The sequence below is a fragment of the Camelus ferus genome, chromosome 13, assembly GCF_009834535.1.
Source record: "Camelus ferus isolate YT-003-E chromosome 13, BCGSAC_Cfer_1.0, whole genome shotgun sequence".
Taxonomy (NCBI): Eukaryota; Metazoa; Chordata; class Mammalia; order Artiodactyla; family Camelidae; genus Camelus; species Camelus ferus.
The window spans coordinates 28,448,972-28,468,641 of NC_045708.1; the positions used below are offsets into that span (position 1 = coordinate 28,448,972).

Consider the following 19,670-nt stretch of genomic DNA (forward strand, 5'->3'; position numbering starts at 1 on the left):
GTCAATGTCGAATGAGTGTCTCTAGTGGTGTGTTACAGGCCTCTGTCCTAACAGGATGGACAGCGGAGTTGAAGTCGCAAGGAACAGCCTGGATCTAAACTTTGAGAGGGAGAGAAAACAGTGGGCAATAGAACCAGCATTCAAAACCATCTCGACAGGCTGGAATAAGCAAGATGATGTTGTCCTTCTGTGAGCTTCGAGACATTACACAAAGCAGGGATGGGGGAGAGACCTAACTTGACCCCAGCTCCAGTGAAAAGGATCTGAATGATTTAGTTGACCACAACCTGATGAGAACTAATCATGGGAGAGAAAGGCTCCGAAGCCCAGCAGTCTTAGGCTGCATTAACAATGTGTCGTGTCCAGACTGGGGGAAATAATAGGCCTATTGTGCTGGCTTGGTCAGGCCATATCTGGAATCTTGCATTGCTACACTGGCAGACTGGAATCAGGCCAGGAGGGGGGACCAGCCCAGCCTAAGCTCCCAGGCACTTGGGCTAAGCACTTCCCATGCATTTTTTGTTTCATACCCAAACCATCCCTATCAGGTAGTCGCTTAATATCTTCACTTTATACGCAGGGAGATTAACTGAGTTGCCCAGTATCAACCACACAGCTAGTAAATGGAGGAGCCTGGAACTTTTCTGAATGGGCTCCTCTTTTGCTCATACCTGAGGGAAACTGAGCAGGCATCATTGAACACATGTTTATTAAGTTCCTACTATGAGTCAGACGCCCACCTAGTCAGCGGGGATATGGCAGTGAAAAAGATGTGGTTCCTACCTTCCTGGAGCTCATGGTCTGGCAGGGGATCTAAATCACTTGTGATGTGGTGTGATGCTATAGGACGGAGGATGTTGGGGCTGGAAGGGATCATAGAGTCACCTTAGCCGACTCAAGCCCAGAAAGGGGAAGAGACAGAACAGTGTCACACAGCTCATGGCAGAGCCTTGGGGGCCAGGCTTTTTCATAGTATTAGGCTGCCTCACTCAGGCTCTCTTTGACTCAGCAGTGGCCAAGAGCTGTGTGCCATGATGTGGATCTGTTAGGGCAGATGAGGGAGGAGGGTGCGGCCATCCTGGAGCAGCCAACCCACATCTCTCCTGCTGGCAATTAGATTTTACAATAGAAAAAAGGGAGCCTGACACTAAGCAACCCACAGGAACAGGAGTGAGTGGTCTTTGAGCACCCCACTTCACTGATCAGAGCCAGCTGGCCCCCACACAGCCTCTTGAGTGTCTAGGAAGCCTGGGGTGATGGTGGCATTACGGACCCAGAAGTAGTAGAAAAGATTGTTTCCTGGCATCCATGTCTGGCTTCTCATCTTCTTTCAAGGACCAGATTGTTCAGTACTCTCTTTCAAATCTTTCCTTGATTGTTTCCACACAGAGCTTTGTATCTCCCAGGGCTTCTTGTTTGAGGAGACAGGTTCAGTCTGGTAATTTTTGCTGACAGGGATAAAGCGGGGCTGTAGAGAAGACGTTGAAATGGGGCAAAATCTTTCAGGCCTGGCTTGGCCACACGATAGCTGTTTCATTTCTCTGAGTTTCCCTTCCCTCTGCTGTAAAATGGGGGTAATAATAGCACCACCCTTGCACGGTGGTTATGAGGGCTGAATGAGATCATGTCAAGTTTGGAGGAAGCGCTCCATTAAACGCTGCTGTTATCATCACTGTGCGCTAGTGGCTGTGGTCCCGACTCCTCTCAACAACTTGGGAGCTTCCTGCCGGATTAGGTAGCAGTGGATTGGGTAGCGACTGCCTGGCCTCATCATTCTCGGGAAGAGGAAACAGTCCGTCTTAGGGGAGGAGAGAGGAGCATCGGTTAGGAAAGCGCTAGCGCTACATCCTCCAGGTTTGGAGTGGAGAGAGACTCGATCTGAATCCAGATTTTAAAGGGGCAGTGGGCTTCTGAGCCCCTAACTTTCCTAGACCTGGGGGTCAGAACTCATCGGGTGTAGGTCCAACTACAGGGAGAACCCACTCTGGGGTACCTTGGACAGGTCAGTTTTAGCCTTGGGCCTCAGTTTCCTCGTGCGTGTCAGGTGGGTCTCTCAGCCTTCCCCCTGGGATGCGAGGAGCACGAGCAGCCGGATGAGGATTCTAAGGCTAGAGAATGTGGCTCCGTGGCACAAACTGCTGAGAGGGTTGGGCAGGCGGGAGGACCGGCGGGCTCCAGGATTGGGTGGCGGCGGAGTGGGGCTCCCGGATTGGCCGGATCAGAGAGGGCAGGGCCCAACCTTTAAGAGGCACGATGGTGTGTGCGGTGGAGTGTGAGCATTGCTTCCCCGCCAGCCGGCTTTTCTAGTACTCGGTGACCGTGGCGGCGGCGGCGGCGGCGGCGGCGGCGGCGGCTAAAAGGCGAGCCCTGGGTGAGCGAAAGCCCGCGGAACAGAGGAGCATCGCGGAGCAGAGAAGCATCCCAGCCTCCTGGTCCCAGGCGGCGTGGCCCAAGGGTCATGGCCAAAGGAGAGGGAGCCGAGAGCGGCTCCGCCGCGGGGCTGCTGCCCACGAGCATACTCCAAGCCGGCGAACGCCCGGCCCAGGTGAAGGTGAGGGCCCGGCACACCGGGTAGAGGGCCAGGGGTGGGGAGTAGGCTGAGATGGGGGCGTCGAGGGGTAGACCTGGTTCTGGGAAACCTTGGGCTAGCCAGGAACAGGTAGGCCTAGAGGCAGGAGAGGGCCCGGGGGTGCCCTGGGGGCAGGGGGTGATGGAGAAGGTTTGTAGCCAGAGGCCCTCGTTTTGCCCACTTCCCTCAGCATCTCTGGGGAGCGGCCCCGCCTGCAGTTCCACGCAGTACCCCGCTCTGCCTAGCCGGTTTCCTTTTCTCTGTAACAAGCCGCTAAAGTTCGCTACCCTTCTAGGGCAGAGAAACCCCAGAAATCTAGGAAACCCTCTTGGTTTTCCATCTCTCAACCCCTACCTCCTACCCCCACATGCCTCCGCGTGTTTCTCAACTCTGCTATGAGGCCGCTCAAGTTCATTCATAAGAACAAGGCTCTGCTCTTAAAGGAGCCGCATTCCGCAAGCGTTTGTGTGTGTGTGGGGGGGTGTTGGCCCACGTGCAGCGCTCTGCGTGTCTTGACCTTCCGTCCCATCCCCAGACGTAATGAAGGACCAAATGAAATCAGGCGGCCCCGGGGAGGAAACCCAGGCAGATATTTTCTGGGAAGTGACTGCCTTTTCCTTTTAATTTTATTAACCCATCTTTGGAAGGAGCTTGGGTAAGCAATTACGTTGCTACCATGTATGAGTAATCTCTGCTTTCCCTGGGCAACGTTAATCTCCCCAGTGCCCCACCCAGAGAGGGCCCAGCCCTGAACCTAGAGGCCTTTTCCTTCCCTCTCCAAGATCCCCTGGGAACTGGGGGAGGGGCACAGGGAGAGGGAGGGTAGGACAGCTCCTGGGTTTGCCTGAAGGTCTGGCTGCCTCCAGGGGCCAAGGAGGTTCTGGGACAGATGGAAGGAACAGCTGTGCCTACAGCCAGCTGAGCCAGGCTCTTACAGATCTCTAGAGTCCTCACCCAGTGGGCAGGTGGGTTCTGGTCTCTGAACCAGGGCAGGACGTGGGGCTAGGCTTAGGCAGCTCTTGGCAGCAAGAGGATTTTCAGGTTGTGACAGTTGGTACCAGGTGGGGACAGGTCCACTGCTGGAACGTGGTCCCCCTCCAACTTGGAAAGAAATGTGGCTGAGGCCTTGGGGGGAGTTGTTAAGGGATGATGCCTGATAAGGATCTGAGGTGGGGTAGCCTAGGTGCTACTTCCTACTAGTATGGATTCCCCTTTCCCAGGTTGCTAAGAACAGAGAGTACCTTTATTCTGGGAGATGGGAACTCCCTGGGTGGGAACAGGGCAAGGCAGACTTGTTGAGAGTTGGCTGGAGGGATGGTCCTGCCTCTGGAACCTTCTAGGATGGAGGTCAGGATCATGAATCTCTTTTCATTCTTTTTCCTCTTATTCCCAGAAGGAACCAAAGAAGAAACAACAGTTGTCCGTTTGCAACAAGCTTTGCTATGCAGTTGGGGGGGCCCCCTACCAGGTGACGGGATGTGCCCTGGGGTTCTTCCTGCAGATCTACCTGTTGGATGTAGCTCAGGTGAGTGGGCTGAGCCCCTCAGGGCTCCTCCAGCAATCCCAAGGTGGGAAAGACTAGGGACTCCCGGATAGGATCATTTCATTTTCCCCATCTGTGAAATGGGACTGGGAATCCCACTTTACTGTCTCTCAGAGTCACAGTGGATAAGAAAAAAGAAGGCTTTGGAGAGTATCCAGAAGGAGAGTCTCTCTGCCCCAGGAGTCTTAGCTGGCAAATCAGGCAGGTCCTCCTTGCCTGGCAAGAGAAACAGAGCCTGGAGGGGTAGGCGATGGTGTGAGAGAGAATGGGGCCCGCTGTAAACCAGGCCATTCTTAGAAGAGGCTGGCACACCATGTCCCCGGCTGGACAGCGGTCAGCTGGCTTGGCTCAGGGGTTGGTAGTTGCTGCAAGGCTTGTGGATGACGTGCACTCCACTTTTACCTGAAAAAGAGGCATGTCAGTGGGCAGAGGCGCCCTCAAGTGCTAGGCTAAGTTAAGGTACCTCAGGATACAGGGTCTTTGACCCGGACAGGTACTTAGGGTGAAGCATGGCTCCTCTGTACTTTGCAAAGCCTTGACCAGCAGCCTGGCATCCCGAGAATTCACCTTGTCTGGTGGGAGACTAGGAAGCTGAACAGCCATGGCTTTCAGGGCTCATGCACTGGCTGTCTTTTGTATGTAGCATCTGACTTTGCAAGCAAGCCAGCTTAGTTGTATTCATTTATAAGTGGGGAACCCTGAGCCCCAGAAAGGAAAAATGACTTCATTCAAGCAGCACGTGTTCGAGCAACTCCCATGGGTTGGGGTGCAAATATGAGGAACCTGCTATCAAAGTATAAGACTCTTGAGTGTTAGGGTTAGAAAAGTCAGATTGGGGAAACTGCAGTGTGGGAGAGAGCCTCCAGCTTCCTGGAGCAATAGCAATAGTAGAGCCTTGATGGATAAAGAGGAGCCTGGAGAAGCTGTCTATTCAGATCTAGAACATTTGTGGGGAAGGGGATAGCTTGAGTGGGTGGTGATAGTGACAGGCCACTTTTTCAAAGCATCTGTGGATTGTTTTTTCCACATTCAACATAGGGCTTGATCCTGTAAGATAAGGCTCATAACTCCCATTATACAGTTGGGGAAATTAAGGCCCACTGTGGTAACCCAACAAGTACTATTTGTGATATTTCTGGTGGCTGGGGGCTCCAGGCTGTGAGAGGGAGGTAAGGAAATGAATTCTGGATTCATTCTCATTGGTGGCAGATCTGGGAAAAGTTTTTAAGGAGGCACACAATACTACTGCTATTGGAGAACTGGTATTGTCATTATTAACAAGGCAAGTGATGATGTTTAAGGCCTGGGTGGGAGCAGCATAGTGTCCCAGTGGCCTGGCTGAGATGGGGTGGGGAGCCTTACTTTTGCCCATCAGTGAGGGCTGAGGTGGGGTAGAAGGATGAGGGGGTCATCTTTTGCCTGTTCCCTATTCCAGGTGGACCCTTTCTCTGCCTCTATCATCCTATTTGTGGGCCGCGCTTGGGATGCCATCACAGACCCGCTGGTGGGCTTCTGCATTAGCAAATCTCCCTGGACCCGCCTAGGCCGCCTCATGCCCTGGTGAGTAGAAGAGGCTCCTTGGAGGTAGCAGAAGGCCGGGCTTCCGGCATATCTACTACACCTTGGTCCTTTCATCTGGCTTGTCACAGGCTGTGGGGGGTGAGAAGGAAATGATACAAAAACCTGAGTGCCGAAACCCCAGCTGAGGCCTCAGCTGCCCCTGGCATGGGCACTGGAACCCCTGCCAGTTCATAGCCAAGCTGGCCAAGTTGCTAGACTGAGCAGCTTCCCCCGGCCCAGGTTCCATGACTCCCCAGGGATTCATTTCCCTCCCATGAAGGTGGAATTCTAGCTGCTCCCACTCCTTTGCTTCTCAGAGTAGCTGAGGTAGTACTGCCCGGTGATTGAGAGGTTATACGCTCTGGAGCCAGCCTGCCTCAGCTTGAATACCAGCTTTACCACTTAGAGCTGTACAGCCTTGGGCAAGTCACTTAACACCTCTGAGCCTCAAGTTCCTTCATCTGCAAAATGGGGATAATAATTATGCCTATCTCACAGGGTTGTGGTGAGGATTAAGTTTTTTAAAAATACGTAATATATAGAGCAGTGCCTGGCACACATTAAGTGATGGATAATTTGGCCCCTCTGCAGAGTGGCTCCTGGTGCTGGGGCAAGGGTACGAGGTGAAGCCTCTGGCTCCTCGGACCATGTGAACCACCTTTACTCTAAGTACAAATCCGGTACTACTCAGCCTGAGGCTATGAGGGGAGGTTGGGGGAGGTGGTGCCACAGATCAGACAGTAAAGGCAGGCACGTGGGACAGGCTGACAGGCCCCGAGCTCTGGTTCCCTCCAGGACATCCTGCTTGGTAGTTAGGGGGGAACATACCCCTTTCATCTCCAGCCCATCCAGGCTCAAATGGGCGCCTTCCTGCCCCAGGGGCGCCCATACCTGGTCTCCGGCCTTGAAGGCCTTCAAAGCTCTTCCCGCAGTCCATGCCTCCCTCCCACCCCCCCCACCCCACCCACGGCTTCCTTTCCCACGAGGCCCCCCTCCCACTGAAATCCTGCCAGTCCCTGGCAAAGGCCCAGGTTGCCGCCTTTGATCCAAGCTTCAGGGCCCTGGGGGCAGGAGAGCCTTCCTTACCTGGGCAGGCTGCTTGGGGCTCCCAGTGAGTCTGCCAGTGAGACTGGGCCTTGTACCCACCTCCTTGGCAGCTAGTAGGGGCGGGGCTCCACTGCCACATCTCCTCATGAGGCACAGCCAATGGCAGGCAGCGGCTCAGGCCAGCCCAATGCAGCAGCAGCCAGGGTTACTTTCAGTCACATTCGGTTCCTAAGCATGGCTGCTTGACAGCCTTCAAGGAGAGTACAGAGTGTTCCAGGAAGGCTACCTAAAAGCACATTTATTCCTTGAGGATTTGGGAGGGGTGGGGTGGGGCAGGGAGGGAGAGCAGAGGAGGTCCTCCTTGTGGGAGGTAGGATCTGAGGACACCTCACCTGGGCAGGTGTGGCAGCCAGCTTGGTGAAGAGGGCCTTTCAGGCTAGTTTCTGATTTTAGCACTGATCATGTATGTACATGTCCTCGCCCATCTGGGTGGTAACCCCTAGTGACACCTCCCAGGTGGTGCCCCCACCTCTGTCTTTTATCAGGGGGCTAAGGGGCTGCCATGTGGTGTATGTGACCCACCTTCCCATCCAGTTAGGACCCTGGCCCCTCCTCAGGCCTGGGACTCGACACCCCTTCTCCTCTCAGTGTAGGAAGAGACTGGGCCTTTCAGGGTTCATGAGCTCAGGCCCACTCCTGCAAGGCCTCAGACCAGCCCCTGCCCTCTACCAGCATTGAAATCCTTTTCAAACCAGGGAGACTTTGACAGACATGGAGTCCCCAAGGCCGCCAATGAGAGGCAGGGTGTCAGTGGGGTCACTTGGGAGATGCACCTCAGGTCTGATTCCCAGGCCAATGCAGCTCCCTGAACTCTGCCCCTGGGCTTCCCTGGTGTGATCATCACAGCCAACGCCTGCTGTGTCCCAGGCACCATTCTACATTTTAATACCCACTATTTACGTCTCAAAACTGCTTCAACCCTACGAAATAGAACCAAGGTCCTTACAATGAGCTGCAGGGCCCTCCATGACCTGGTATTTCATTTCCTCTCCAGCCCCATTTCCTAATTCCATCTCCCATACTCATTCCACTCCTGCCCCACTGGTCTCCTTGCTGTTGCCCAGACCTGCCGGGCCATCTCCCACCTTTGCCCTCACTGTTCCCTTTGCCCCGCATGCTCTTGCCCCAGACATCTGCAAGGCCAACTCCTCCTCATTCAAATCTAGGCACAGATGCCGCCTCAATGAGGGCTACCCTGGCCACTTGGTTGGGAATTGTACCCCCATACCCCTAATTGCCTTTAGCTGCTTTATTTCTTTCCTCCACAGCAACTTAATCATATTTTAATACATTACATAGCTTTTTTGGTGTGTGGTAAAATACACTATTTAAACATTTAAAAATCTGCTGTTTTAGCCTTTTTCAAGTGTATAATTCGGTTGCATTAAATATAGTCACATTGTTCTGCCACCATCTCCAGATCTTTTTTTTTTTTTTTTTAAGATTTTCAGAATAAGTCTATTTTTATAACATAGAAATACAGGTGAAAGTAAAGGAAGAACTCTAATTTTTTCTAGCCTTTGTTCTCTTTTGCTTATTATTATTTTTTTAATTTTTGAAATGGACACATCCCTTTAGTTTTGCAGTGACTTTTTAAAAATTTTCTTTTTACACAGTAGTCCTCAATTTGCTCAGGCCCCAAAGTCTGAGATTTTTTTTTTTTAACATTTTTTATTGATTTATAATCATTTTACAATGTTGTGTCAAATTCCAGTGTTCAGTACAATTTTTCAGTCATACATGGACATATACACACTCATTGTCACATTTTTTTCTCTGTGAGCTACCATAACGTTTTGTTTATATTTCCCTGTGCTGTACAGTATAATCTTGTTTATTCTACAATTTTGAAATCCCAGTCTATCCCTTCCCATCCTCTGCCCCCCAGATCTTTTTGTTTTTCCCAAACTGAAACTCTGTACTTATTAAACACTAACCTCATTCCTCCCTGCCCCCACAGCCCCTGGCCACCGACTACTTTCTATCTACGAATTTGACTCATCTAAGTGGGATCTTACCATATTTGGCCTTTTGTATCTGGCTTATTTCACTTAGCATAGTATCTTCAAGGTTTATCTATGTTGTAGCAGGTATCAGAAGTTCATTCCTAAGACTGGATTTTTATTTATCTATTTATCTATGTATATATCTTTATTTGTGTTTATTTTTTGTTTGCCATTTAGAATGTAAATTCCCCAAGGGCAATGACTTGTTTTGTTCAGTGATACATCCCAAGTCATTAGAATTGCGCTCAGCCCAGAGTTGGCACTAGAATATTTCTTGAGTAAATGTTGACGGTAAAGTAGCTTCTAGTACTATGTGCACTTTACAGAGGAGAAAATGTCTCAGAGAAGTTAAATAACTTGCCCAAGACCAAGTTATTTATAGTTATAGCCGGAAGTGTGGCTTCTTTTAACCACAGCTCTCTGCTGGTTTTCATATTGATGCCATGAAATTGGACCACCCAAAGATCTAACTAGGATGGTGTAGGACTCACACGTGGGGAGGCAGGCATTTGCCCTTCCGTCCCTCTCATAGTTATTTCACTAGGCCCAGTCCTCCTCCATGGCTTCTCCAGAAGGGAAACCTTGCCCTGAAGTTGGCCTCCCCAACCCCTGTGTGTGTGCATGGGTGAGAACCCCACCAGTGGGGTTGTTCCTCCTCCCCTGTCTTGACCTCCATTCTCAGCCCCCAAGCCCATAGGAAGCCCCTGCTTCCTGCTATAGGCAAAGCTCAGGGTCTGACCTTATACTCCATGCTCAGGATTGTGGCCCAGGGTCCCTGTCTCAGTCTGCTCTTCTGGGCTTGGCCATTCGTCTCTTCCCTGAAACCCAGGGGTGGGTGGATCCAGGGGGAGGAATTTCCTTCCTGGTGGGCACCCTGTGGGGCTGCAGAGCAGTCCAGACTGGGTCCAGGTCTTGGGGTTTTGGCATCCAGCCCCAACTCAGACCCTCCCCTTCCTCAGGATCATATTCTCCACCCCCCTGGCCATCATTGCCTACTTCCTCATCTGGTTCGTGCCTGACTTCCAACAGGGCCAGGCCCTGTGGTACTTGCTTTTCTACTGCCTCTTTGAGACGCTGGTCACGGTGAGTGTGGGCATGTCCACTGGGTGTCTCTGGGGGCAGGGGTGAGGGCAGTCCCTGGGGCCTTCGGGGTTGGTGCCCAACGCCACATCTGTTTGTCCATCATCTGACTGCCCGAGGGCCTCTCTTCCATGCCAGTGTTTCCACGTTCCCTACTCAGCTCTCACCATGTTCATCAGCACAGAGCAGAGTGAGCGGGATTCTGCCACCGCGTATCGTAAGTCACCCCAGCCCACTGATCCCACCCACCCGGGACTCAGGGTCCTGGATTCCCTGACCCTCCTATCATGTTTCTTCCCATGTGCGCCCAGCTCTCTGCTCTCGGGAATAGGTGTGAGACCATCTTAAAAGTAACTTAATCCCCTTATTGCTCTGAGACCAGAGAGGTGCAGGGACCAGGCAGAGTTCACAAAGCAAGGCCACGAGTTTAGACCAAGGTGCCATCTGCCTCACCACCCTGTCTGGAGCTGCGACCATCACCTGGGTCTACAGATGGGCTTCTGTCTATCTGACCTTCCTCCCTGGAGGCCCACAAGCCATGTGGCCCCTCCAAAGGACTTTCTTTTCCCTGCTTAGGGATGACGGTGGAGGTATTAGGCACAGTGCTGGGCACCGCAATCCAGGGGCAGATTGTGGGCCAAGCAGATACACCTTGTCTCCAGGACCCCAATGCTTCTACAGCAACCTTGGAAGGTGCCAATCACACGCATAGCACCACCTCACTCAAAGAAACGGTGAGGCCCGGGCAGGGCAGGGATCTGGGGAGATGAAGAATGATGGGGTGGTTTGCAGTTATACTGAAAGTAGTAATAATGGCTAGTGTTTATAAATGTTGGGCATTTGATAGGCAAAGTGTTAATTATGCCCCCTTGGCAGATAAGGAAACTGAAGCACATAGAGGCTAAATAATTTGTCCAGGGTAATCGAGCTAGTGAATTGCAGAAACTAGATTTGGGGAGATTTGAACTGTGGGCTCTCAGACTCCACAACCTGGTTTCTTACTTAATTAACCTGTTCATCTGGACTTTGTCCAGCCTTGGGAAGCAACAGCCAGGCTGGCTGATTTTCCCATTTCACAGATGGAGACAGTGAGGCCCCCAGAGAAGAAGGGACTGGTCCAAGTTCATTGAGTAGAGCTGCTGGGAGTTGGGATGAGATCAGACTGACTGTCCTCTCTGTCACCTTTACCCTATTTGTAGCAAAACGCATACCTGCTGGCAGCAGGGGTCATTGCCTCCATCTATGTCATCTGCGCCATCATCCTGATCCTGGGCGTGCGGGAGCAGAGAGGTGAGGGGTCCCTGGGAGGGGTGCAGGCCCCAGAATGGGATGGTTTTGTCCCTTTGCTTGGAACTCAGGCTCTGGGAGGGGCCTCTGCTCTTGCCTCACTGTTCCCTCTGGCCCCTAGAACCCTACGAGACTCAGCAGGCCAAGCCAATGTCTTTCTTTCGGGGCCTCCGGTTGGTCATGACCCATGGCCCGTACATCAAGCTTATTGCTGGCTTCCTCTTCACCTCCTTGGCTTTCATGGTGAGTGGGGCCCTGATGTGCTCAGCCTGATGGGTGGGGGTGCGGTGGGGGTGGGGTAGGCTCCGGACTCAAGATGTGACAAAGTGTAAGGGACAGGTGGGACGGAATGAGGGTGGGGTAAGCAGAGGTCCCTGGAGCATGGGGAGTGCCTTGGGGAGGCTCAGCCCCGTCATCACCTCTTTCCTTGCCTTTCCTTCCCACTACGCTGCCCTGACCCCCAGCTGGTAGAGGGAAACTTCGCCCTGTTTTGCACTTACACCTTGGGCTTCCGCAACGAATTCCAGAATCTGCTCCTGGCCATCATGGTGCGTGTGGGACCCCGAGGGTAGCTGAAGTGGCTTAGGCTGCGAGGTGGTTCTTTAGATAGCCAGAGGATGTTTCCCAGACTGGCCCAAGGTCATGAGGGATGAGGGAAGCTTCTCAGAACATTTGGATCTGATCTACAGTTGCTTAGATAGGACTGTGAAAGAAAGGTATCTTAAAGTCCAATTTTATGTCAATTATATCTCAGTATCACGGGGGAGAAAAGAGAAAGGGTTTGGGTTAGATGTTCACGGAGAGAGCATAACAAAAGCAAAGGTGTGAAGGTCAAGAACTTTGGAGCTCCATGCTCAGAGAAGGCAGGAGATGAGATTAAAACTTGCTGTCAGCTCCCCTGGAAAGCTGTCAGGGGTGTCTGGTGAACATCCTCACTGTCCAGATAACGGCATCTGGCTGCTCTCGGGCAAGGCTGGAAGCCCCTTTGGGGTCTTGGAAAGGGCAGGAGGGTTTCCATGGCTCTAACTCACTTCCCTCACCCCCTTTCCCCATCCACAGCTCTCAGCCACAGTCACCATTCCCATCTGGCAGTGGTTCCTAACCCGGTTTGGCAAGAAGATGGCTGTGTACATTGGGATCTCAGTGAGTGGGGGCTGAAGGGATAGGACCTGGGCTGGCTTGGGGGTTACAGATGGGAGCCTTCCAACTGACTCATCTTTGTGTACCTGCTCCGCTAAGTCAGCAGTGCCATTTCTCATCTTGGTGGCTCTCATGGAGAGTAACCTGATCGTCACATACGTGGTAGCTGTGGCAGCCGGCATCAGTGTAGCAGCCGCCTTTTTACTACCCTGGTAAGTATATAGAGGCCCCTGGCTTCTCCAGCACCCCACCCCCAAGTTCTGAAGCTCCTTGGGGATAATCCTGTGGGGGCTACTGCAGGCCATTCTATGGGTCCAGGTTAGGGGTGGGGCAGGTCTTCCCAGGACAGTTGTACAGGTTGTGCACTGCACAAGAACACCTAGTCAGTAGGGGAAATGCGGTCTCAGATCTAGCCTGCACTCTACTTTCCCAGCTGAGCAACTAGACTTGAGGCTGCTTCATCTTGGAGGAAGAGGCCTTTTTTTATATCCATCAAGCAGCCATCTCATTGAACTTTGTGCCATGGGACTGCAGACTCCCAGAGAACCACTCCTGAGAGAGGCATCACATGGGCTAGTGGGGGCCTGGGGTTGCTAAGTGGGAGGGTCCTCATGGCTGCCACCACTCTGTACAGGTCCATGCTGCCGGATGTCATTGACGACTTCCACTTGAAGCAGCCCCACATCCATGGGACTGAGCCCATCTTCTTCTCCTTCTACGTCTTCTTCACCAAGTTTGCCTCCGGAGTCTCTCTGGGCATCTCCACTCTCAGTCTGGAGTGAGTAGGGTAGGGGGCTGAGCAAGACTGGCTGGCGCTGGGTGGGGCCAGATCTCAGGTGCCCCATCCTCACCACTTCCTTACCCACTGGGTCCCACAGCTTCACTGGGTACCAGACCCGTTCCTGCTCCCAGCCGGCACGTGTCAAGTTTACGCTGAAGATGCTCGTGACCATGGCTCCCATAGTCCTCATCCTGCTAGGCCTGCTGCTGTTCAAGCTGTATCCCATCGACGAGGAGAAGCGGCGGCAGAATAAGAAGGCCCTGCAGGCTCTGAGGTATGAGTGGGGAGGGGACGGGGAGGTGGACAAGGGGGTACCACCCAGTCTAAGCCTTTAGTTCATGCCTCCTGGGACCAAGCCCAGATTTGGCTCCTGCCCATCTTCCCTTGATGGCTCTTCCTGTACCCTCTCCTTTCCCGCTGCTGATTCATTAGCATGGGAGCTGACACTTTTTGAACACTTAGCTGCGCACCAGGTGCTGTGCTCAGTGGTGTGACATTTATTCATTCAACAAATACTTATTGGAAGTCCACATGCCAGGCATCGCTCTAGGGAGTGAAACAAAAATCCCTGCCCTCAAGAAGTTTTACATTTTGGGGGATGTACTCATGATTTCCCCATGTCCTTCCAACAACCCTGGGTGTCAGAGATCCCTGTGATTCCCACTCGGCAGATAAAGAAACAGGCTTCACCTGGAAGAGGGACTGGCCCAGCTGATAAGGGCTAGAGCTGGGGTTTGAGCCCTGGTATTCTGACTCCAGAGCTCACTCCCCTGGCGGGCGAGAACTCAGGTGTGGCCGGAGCCCTGCCTTTTGGGAGACCAGAGGGCAGGGTGGACTGAGTCACACCAGCGCATCAGCCCGCCCAGGCCAAGGTGCAGGACTAGGGCTTGGGGTGCCTGGTGGGCAGCAAGAACAGCAAATCGAATTTTCTGAGCTGAGTGAGAGTGAGCAAACTGTCCGTGTCCTCTGATTTAGACTAGCCTGGCAGCCAGCTTAGACTGAAGAGCCAAGAGCCCACGAAGAGCAAGCAGGTGGGTAAGGATGCTTCCTCCAACCCATCTCCTCTGGCTCTTGCAGGGAAGAGGCCAGCAGCTCGGGCTGCTCTGAAACAGACTCCACAGAGCTGGCCAGCATCCTCTAGGGCCTGCTGGGTGGTCCAAAGCCACCACGCCCAGGGCCTGAGTCACCAGGCTTGCTCACCTGCTCACTGAACAGCTGGTCTCCAGATGCCAGGAGGGAAGCCAAAGACTTGAGAGTAGGTGACCCAGGACACCTCTTGTGCCCATCGTGGGGCGGGTCATTCAGACAGCAGGCTGCCTTCCCCTGCCCGCCCAGGGGCCAAGCCCAGAGACTGCTACTGTGAATATGCCAAGGACTGACCGGGCCTAGCCCGGAACACTAATGTAGAAACGTTTTATACAGAGACTAATTAATAACTTAATGACCATGTACATAAGCAATGTGTGTGTATGTATATGTCTGTGAGCTATTAATGTTATTAATTTTCATAAAAGCTGGAAAACGGAGCTGCCTGTTTCTGTCTTTGGTTTTGGCTACTCCCTGAGCCTTTCTGTGTTAAGACTCAGGTAGAAGAAGCAGTCAGCTGTGGGGGCCCTACATGGGGAGAAGGTATCTGCAGGTGCGGTAACACCTAACATTTACTACGGACCTATCTGTACTGGGCACAGTGCGGAAGCTTTCCTCTGTCTTTCCTGGTGTTCTCACTTGATCCTGGAAACTGTCTTGCTGGGTCAGGACTTGTCCCCATTTTAAAGATGAGGAAACTGCCCCAGTATTGAGGGGGACTTAGCTAAACTCACATGGCCAAAGAGTGACCTAAGTGGAAAACCATCCCAGGTCTGTGAGACTCCAGGCTATAACCACCACCTTTTGCTTCCCTGTGTCTGAGAATGAACAGTTTGCTCTGCCCAGACCCTTGTGCTGTTTCCTGCCCTGTGCGTGCCTGAGCACGTGCAGCTGGCTGTGCTGGGGCAGACTGTGTGACTGAGGCCCTGTAGGGTCTCCAGAGACCTGTGATTCTTTCTCCACATGTTGATGACAAGGGTGGAAGGCCAGAATGTGCCCACTGGGTATGTATACATCGAGAAGTGGGATCTCACTACTGGTGGCAGGGGAGGAGAGTGGTGGGGGTAGCCTACTGTGTAGTATTTGCCTATTCCCGTGGTGTAAATACTCCCACTGTAGCCAATTTCAAGTTACCAACAGTTGTACAATACTGTAAAATTCCTCATAATTTTATAATGGGCTCTTGCAAGCTGGTAGGAGCTTGTCCTAGCAAGTCATTGGGTTATAGACACTTAGGCCAAGCTCCAAAAATCAAGAAATTAATGCTGGCAGGATCAGAGACTACCCGTCCAAACTCTTTTTTTATAGATGGATAAATGAAGCCCACAGAAGAGACATGCTTGAGACTATTTAGGCTTGGTTTTTACTTTGATTTTGGAGGCTCCAGTTGTGGGGTGGGGAGGAGGGGGCTCCATTTTTTTTTTTTTTTTTGAAGTTCTGCCGAGCCTCTCTCATACACGTGTAAAGTATTACTAACAGACACTAACACAAGCTTAATATCAATTAGTCCTCATAACTTTCCCCTGAGGTAGATACATTATTATTCCCACTTCCGTACTGGGAACTGAGGCACAGAGAAGTAACTTGTCCAAGGTCACCGGAGAAGCTGATATTTGAATCCAGGCTATCTGGCTATAGGGCCTGTGTTCTTACCATTGCTTTAGGTTGTTATGTGCCAATAGTTTTGCCACCACCAAGCCAAGTCCAGCTGCCTTTTGAGCTGCCCTCAGGGTCAGAGGCTGCCTGGGCAGGGCAAGAGCCCTGGGCTCTGGTTGTAGTTGGAGCATTCAAGGGTAATGCTTGCAGAGGCCCATTCACACCTCCTTTCTCCCTCTACTCCAATCAATAACCACCAAATACCATCTTTAAAATATTTACTCTTAATTTCCTAAACTACCCAAGCTTATTTCTTTCCCATCCCCGCGATTACTTCTCAGGTCTTGTTTACTCTCACCTGGATGATTATACCAGTGTCCTCACTGGCTGCTGTCTGATTTGATCCCATCAGATTTTATTCCTTCTGCAAGCTAGCTGAGATAACAGAGTAGCTCTCCTGTTTAGAAACTTCGAGCCTATTGCCTTCAGGAGGAAGTCCAAAATCCCTGCTGACTCCCCCAGCCCTAGATTTAGATGCAGCCCTTTTTGCAGTCCACCTGCCTGACCCTGGAATACACCGTTGTCCCCTGGTCCACCTGGCAGACACTGGTCCAGTGTGTCCATGCTTCTGGAAAGCTATTCCCGACCCCTGCATCTTTGGGGCAGCTCTAGGAATCCATGCCTTCCTCCTCATAATCGCCTCCAAAGAACCCAGAACCAGGCATGGAGGGGAGGAATGGGATGTGTGGAGCTGAATGAATGAACTAAGGCCAGAGAGGGCTTTGTCAGCCAGACTCAGCTCCCACTGACCCCCCTATGAGGCTTCCTCTGTCTCAGTTTCCCCAACCATACAATGGGGATTTGGGATTGAATACCCTTGCCTCTCTCCGGTTTCATGGTCATGGGAAATTGCTCTCCTCAAATACCCCTTGCTGACTTTTGGAGGGATGGTTTTGGGGTGGGATAGGTGGAGGAAGTCAGAGTGCAACCTGGGATCCCAGAGACCCCTTGAGTCATTGGCTGTTCCAGCTCTCTTCTGGACAGCTCATACCTTCCTGTTCTTTGGGAGATGTGCCATCTTGACTTCCTAGAGGATCTACGCTTGGATCCAGCAACACTGCAACAAACGCTGCTTCTCCCTCTTCACTGTCCTATTGCCCTCAGCCAGGCCAACCACACACCGCTCCGCTGGCCCCCTTTAATGACCAGGTGTGGCTTTGGCTCCACCTGCTGGACAGAAAGGGAAACACCTGACATTGCAAGGAAGGAACTCCAGATCTGTCACTTGACGGGCTCTAGGACCTCAGCTATCCATTTATGCAACAGATATTTATAATGGGCCTACTAAGTGTCATGCATTGGCTAGGCTCTGAGAATTGGTGAACAAAAGAGAGTTTACATTCTTGGTGGGGACCAATGACAAATAAATGGAAGCGTACATAAGATAATTTCAGATTGCAATAAGCACCATGAAAGAAATAAACAGAGTGCTGCAATAGAACTGGTATGGAGGTTATTTTAAATCAGGTGCTCAGGAAAGAATGTTCCAAAAAAGTGATGTTTGAATTGAATTACAGAAGAAGAGACATAGCCAGACATTTGAAGAGCTTGGGGGGGAAGCATTGCAAGTAGAGGAGACAGCTAGCATAAACACCCTGAGGTAGGAAAGACCCTGGTGTCTCTGAAATAAAACAGTGCAGCCAGAGAGTGGTGAAGGAGAGGGTAGGTGGTGTGAGACGAGTTTGGAGAGGTCTACTGGAACCAGATCACCCAGGGCCTTGCAGCCCATAGTGAGAGTTTCAATTTTATTTTGAGAACAGCAAAAGCCATTGAAGAGATTTAAACAAAAAGTCATTTACATTTTTTAAAAAGCAAAGGCAGAGGCAGATGGCACGGGGCTTTTTGAGTCATGTTAAGCATTTTGGTCTTTACCCGAAGAGCAGATAAAAGCCATTGACAAGTTTTAAGTAAGGGAACCATATGATAGATCAAGAGTCTAGAAAGACTGTCATCTGCTTTGTGGAGAAAGGACTGAAGGGGAGTGAAAGTGCAAGTAGAATGACTAACGAAGAGACTACCCTTACAGTGTTCCCAAGTAATGAAAAGTGCCCAATAGAGGTAGTGGCAGGGAAAACGGAAAGAAGATAGCTTTGGCAGCTGGTTGGCCTGGATAATTGACAGAGAGGGTGAGAGAGGGAGAAGGAGGAAAAGAAATGAAAGTGATGCCTCGATTTCTAACTTAAGAAGCAGAGCGTTACCTCTATTCAGTAATAGAGGGTGCGCTGGAGGAGGAGCAAACTTGGGGGACAGAACAATTCATTTGTCACCTGTTTGTATCATTTTCCTATTAAAAAAAAAGAAGAAATCACACTTAGAAATTCCACTAAATCAGAAACAAAAATGCACACTGTCACTACTATCACTATACAACCTTTCATTTGGGAATATTAGCCAATGCAGCTAGATAAAACATAAAAATTGGGAAGGAGTAGGTAAAATTAACTTTATTTGTCAATGATGTTTGAATTCCAAGAGAATCCAAGTGAATTAACTGAAAAACTACTATAAATAAGAAAATTCAGTAAGGAAGTAGGTATAAAATTGACATACCAAAATCAATATACACAAACCTTTATATACACAAACTGAAATCATTTAAGACTGCATCATTCAACATGATAACCACTACCACATGTGGTGATTTGAGTATCAACGTAAAATAATTAAAATTAAATAAAACAAAATTCAGTTTCTCAATCATACTGGTCCCATTTTAAGATCTCAGTAGCTATGCGTGCTTCATGCGACTGTATTCGTGTAATTATAGAACATATCCATCACTGCAGAAAGTTCTGTCTTCCAGTGCTGAGTTAAAAGATATGGTGAAAGAGAAGATCACATTTACAAGAGCAACAAAATACGTAGGAATAGGAACGAAATAGTTCTTGGCCAAACCACGTGACTTATCGGGTCACAGTCACCTGTCTGGACCTCTCTGCATTTTAGGTCACAGGTAAAGCCTTATCTCTTTGGGAATCTTCCCTGACTCTTTCAGGCTGAGTCAGAGGCTCCCCCAGGACCCCCCAGTACAACATACAGTTGATCCTCATTATTTGCAGATTCCGTATTTGCAAATTTCCCTACTTGCTAAAATTTATTTGTAACCCCAAGAAGGGAGGCAGGAGAGCGGAGAAAAAGAAGCAGCAATGACAGAGGTGGTAGGAAGCCGGAGAAGGTTGAGGACTGGGTGTTTTGGACAAGATCTAGGGCCTCCTCCTTTTTCTCCAGGGAAGCTATGCATTGCAGGGTGGGGCTCATATCTCCAGGGCAAATCAAGGAAGTGCCCGATTGCTATGGTCAAAAGCATTTTCTGTTTTCCGGGGTGAGGCCCAAGCCCCAAAGTGGCCCAGCCTAGAGTGAATGCCGATTGCTTACCCATCCAGAAAATCACCTTCTGTCTGCCAGAGATCCTGTTGAAAATGACCTGGGGTGAGTAGACTGGGTCCCCACCCCAAGGTGATCTAATATGGCTTGAATAGCTTGCAGGGAGTCTGGGATATCCTGGGGTGACCTAGAGTCAGAGAAGCAAGGAGGCGGCGGGACTCTCTGCCTTTATAGTGGTTCACCAGAGATGAAGAATGAGGCCTGGAGTCTCTCTGCTCCCACTGCAGTCGCGGCATTCACTCATCCCAGTACCTTCCCCTTAGGACTCGTATACAGAAGGACTCTGTACTGGGGAAGGCTGGGGAACCACCCAGGGTAACCCCCAGGCTCAGAGAGGGAAACAGTCACACAAGCTCACACGGCCCACCAGAGGGAGAAACAGGATGGAATCTAGTTCTCACTCCCACACTTTTTTTTTCCCACCAAAGTGTCAGTTTCATAAGGGCCAAGACTCTTGCCCTGGGTCATTCC

At 51.0% G+C, this 19,670-nt stretch overlaps 1 protein-coding gene across 3 annotated transcripts; it reads left to right on the forward strand.

The window, feature by feature from the left end:
• The first annotated feature begins 2,265 nt into the window (after positions 1–2,265).
• Positions 2,266–14,609, forward strand: MFSD2A (major facilitator superfamily domain containing 2A). 3 transcript variants are annotated; one of them, XM_006188036.3, is made up of 14 exons: positions 2,266–2,551; positions 3,963–4,094; positions 5,548–5,672; positions 9,745–9,868; positions 10,004–10,082; positions 10,442–10,599; positions 11,065–11,155; positions 11,274–11,395; positions 11,617–11,700; positions 12,212–12,295; positions 12,392–12,504; positions 12,927–13,070; positions 13,171–13,347; positions 14,151–14,609. In XM_006188036.3, exons 1-14 carry the CDS (start codon positions 2,459–2,461, stop codon positions 14,212–14,214), a joined length of 1,590 nt encoding a protein of 529 aa, XP_006188098.1. In that variant the 5' UTR covers positions 2,266–2,458; the 3' UTR covers positions 14,215–14,609. The 3 variants fall into 3 exon arrangements, with proteins under 3 accessions (XP_006188098.1, XP_032349816.1, XP_014417542.1); XM_032493925.1 differs by having other exon boundaries at positions 14,049–14,185; XM_014562056.2 differs by having other exon boundaries at positions 2,318–2,551; positions 3,966–4,094.
• The last annotated feature ends 5,061 nt before the right edge of the window (positions 14,610–19,670 follow it).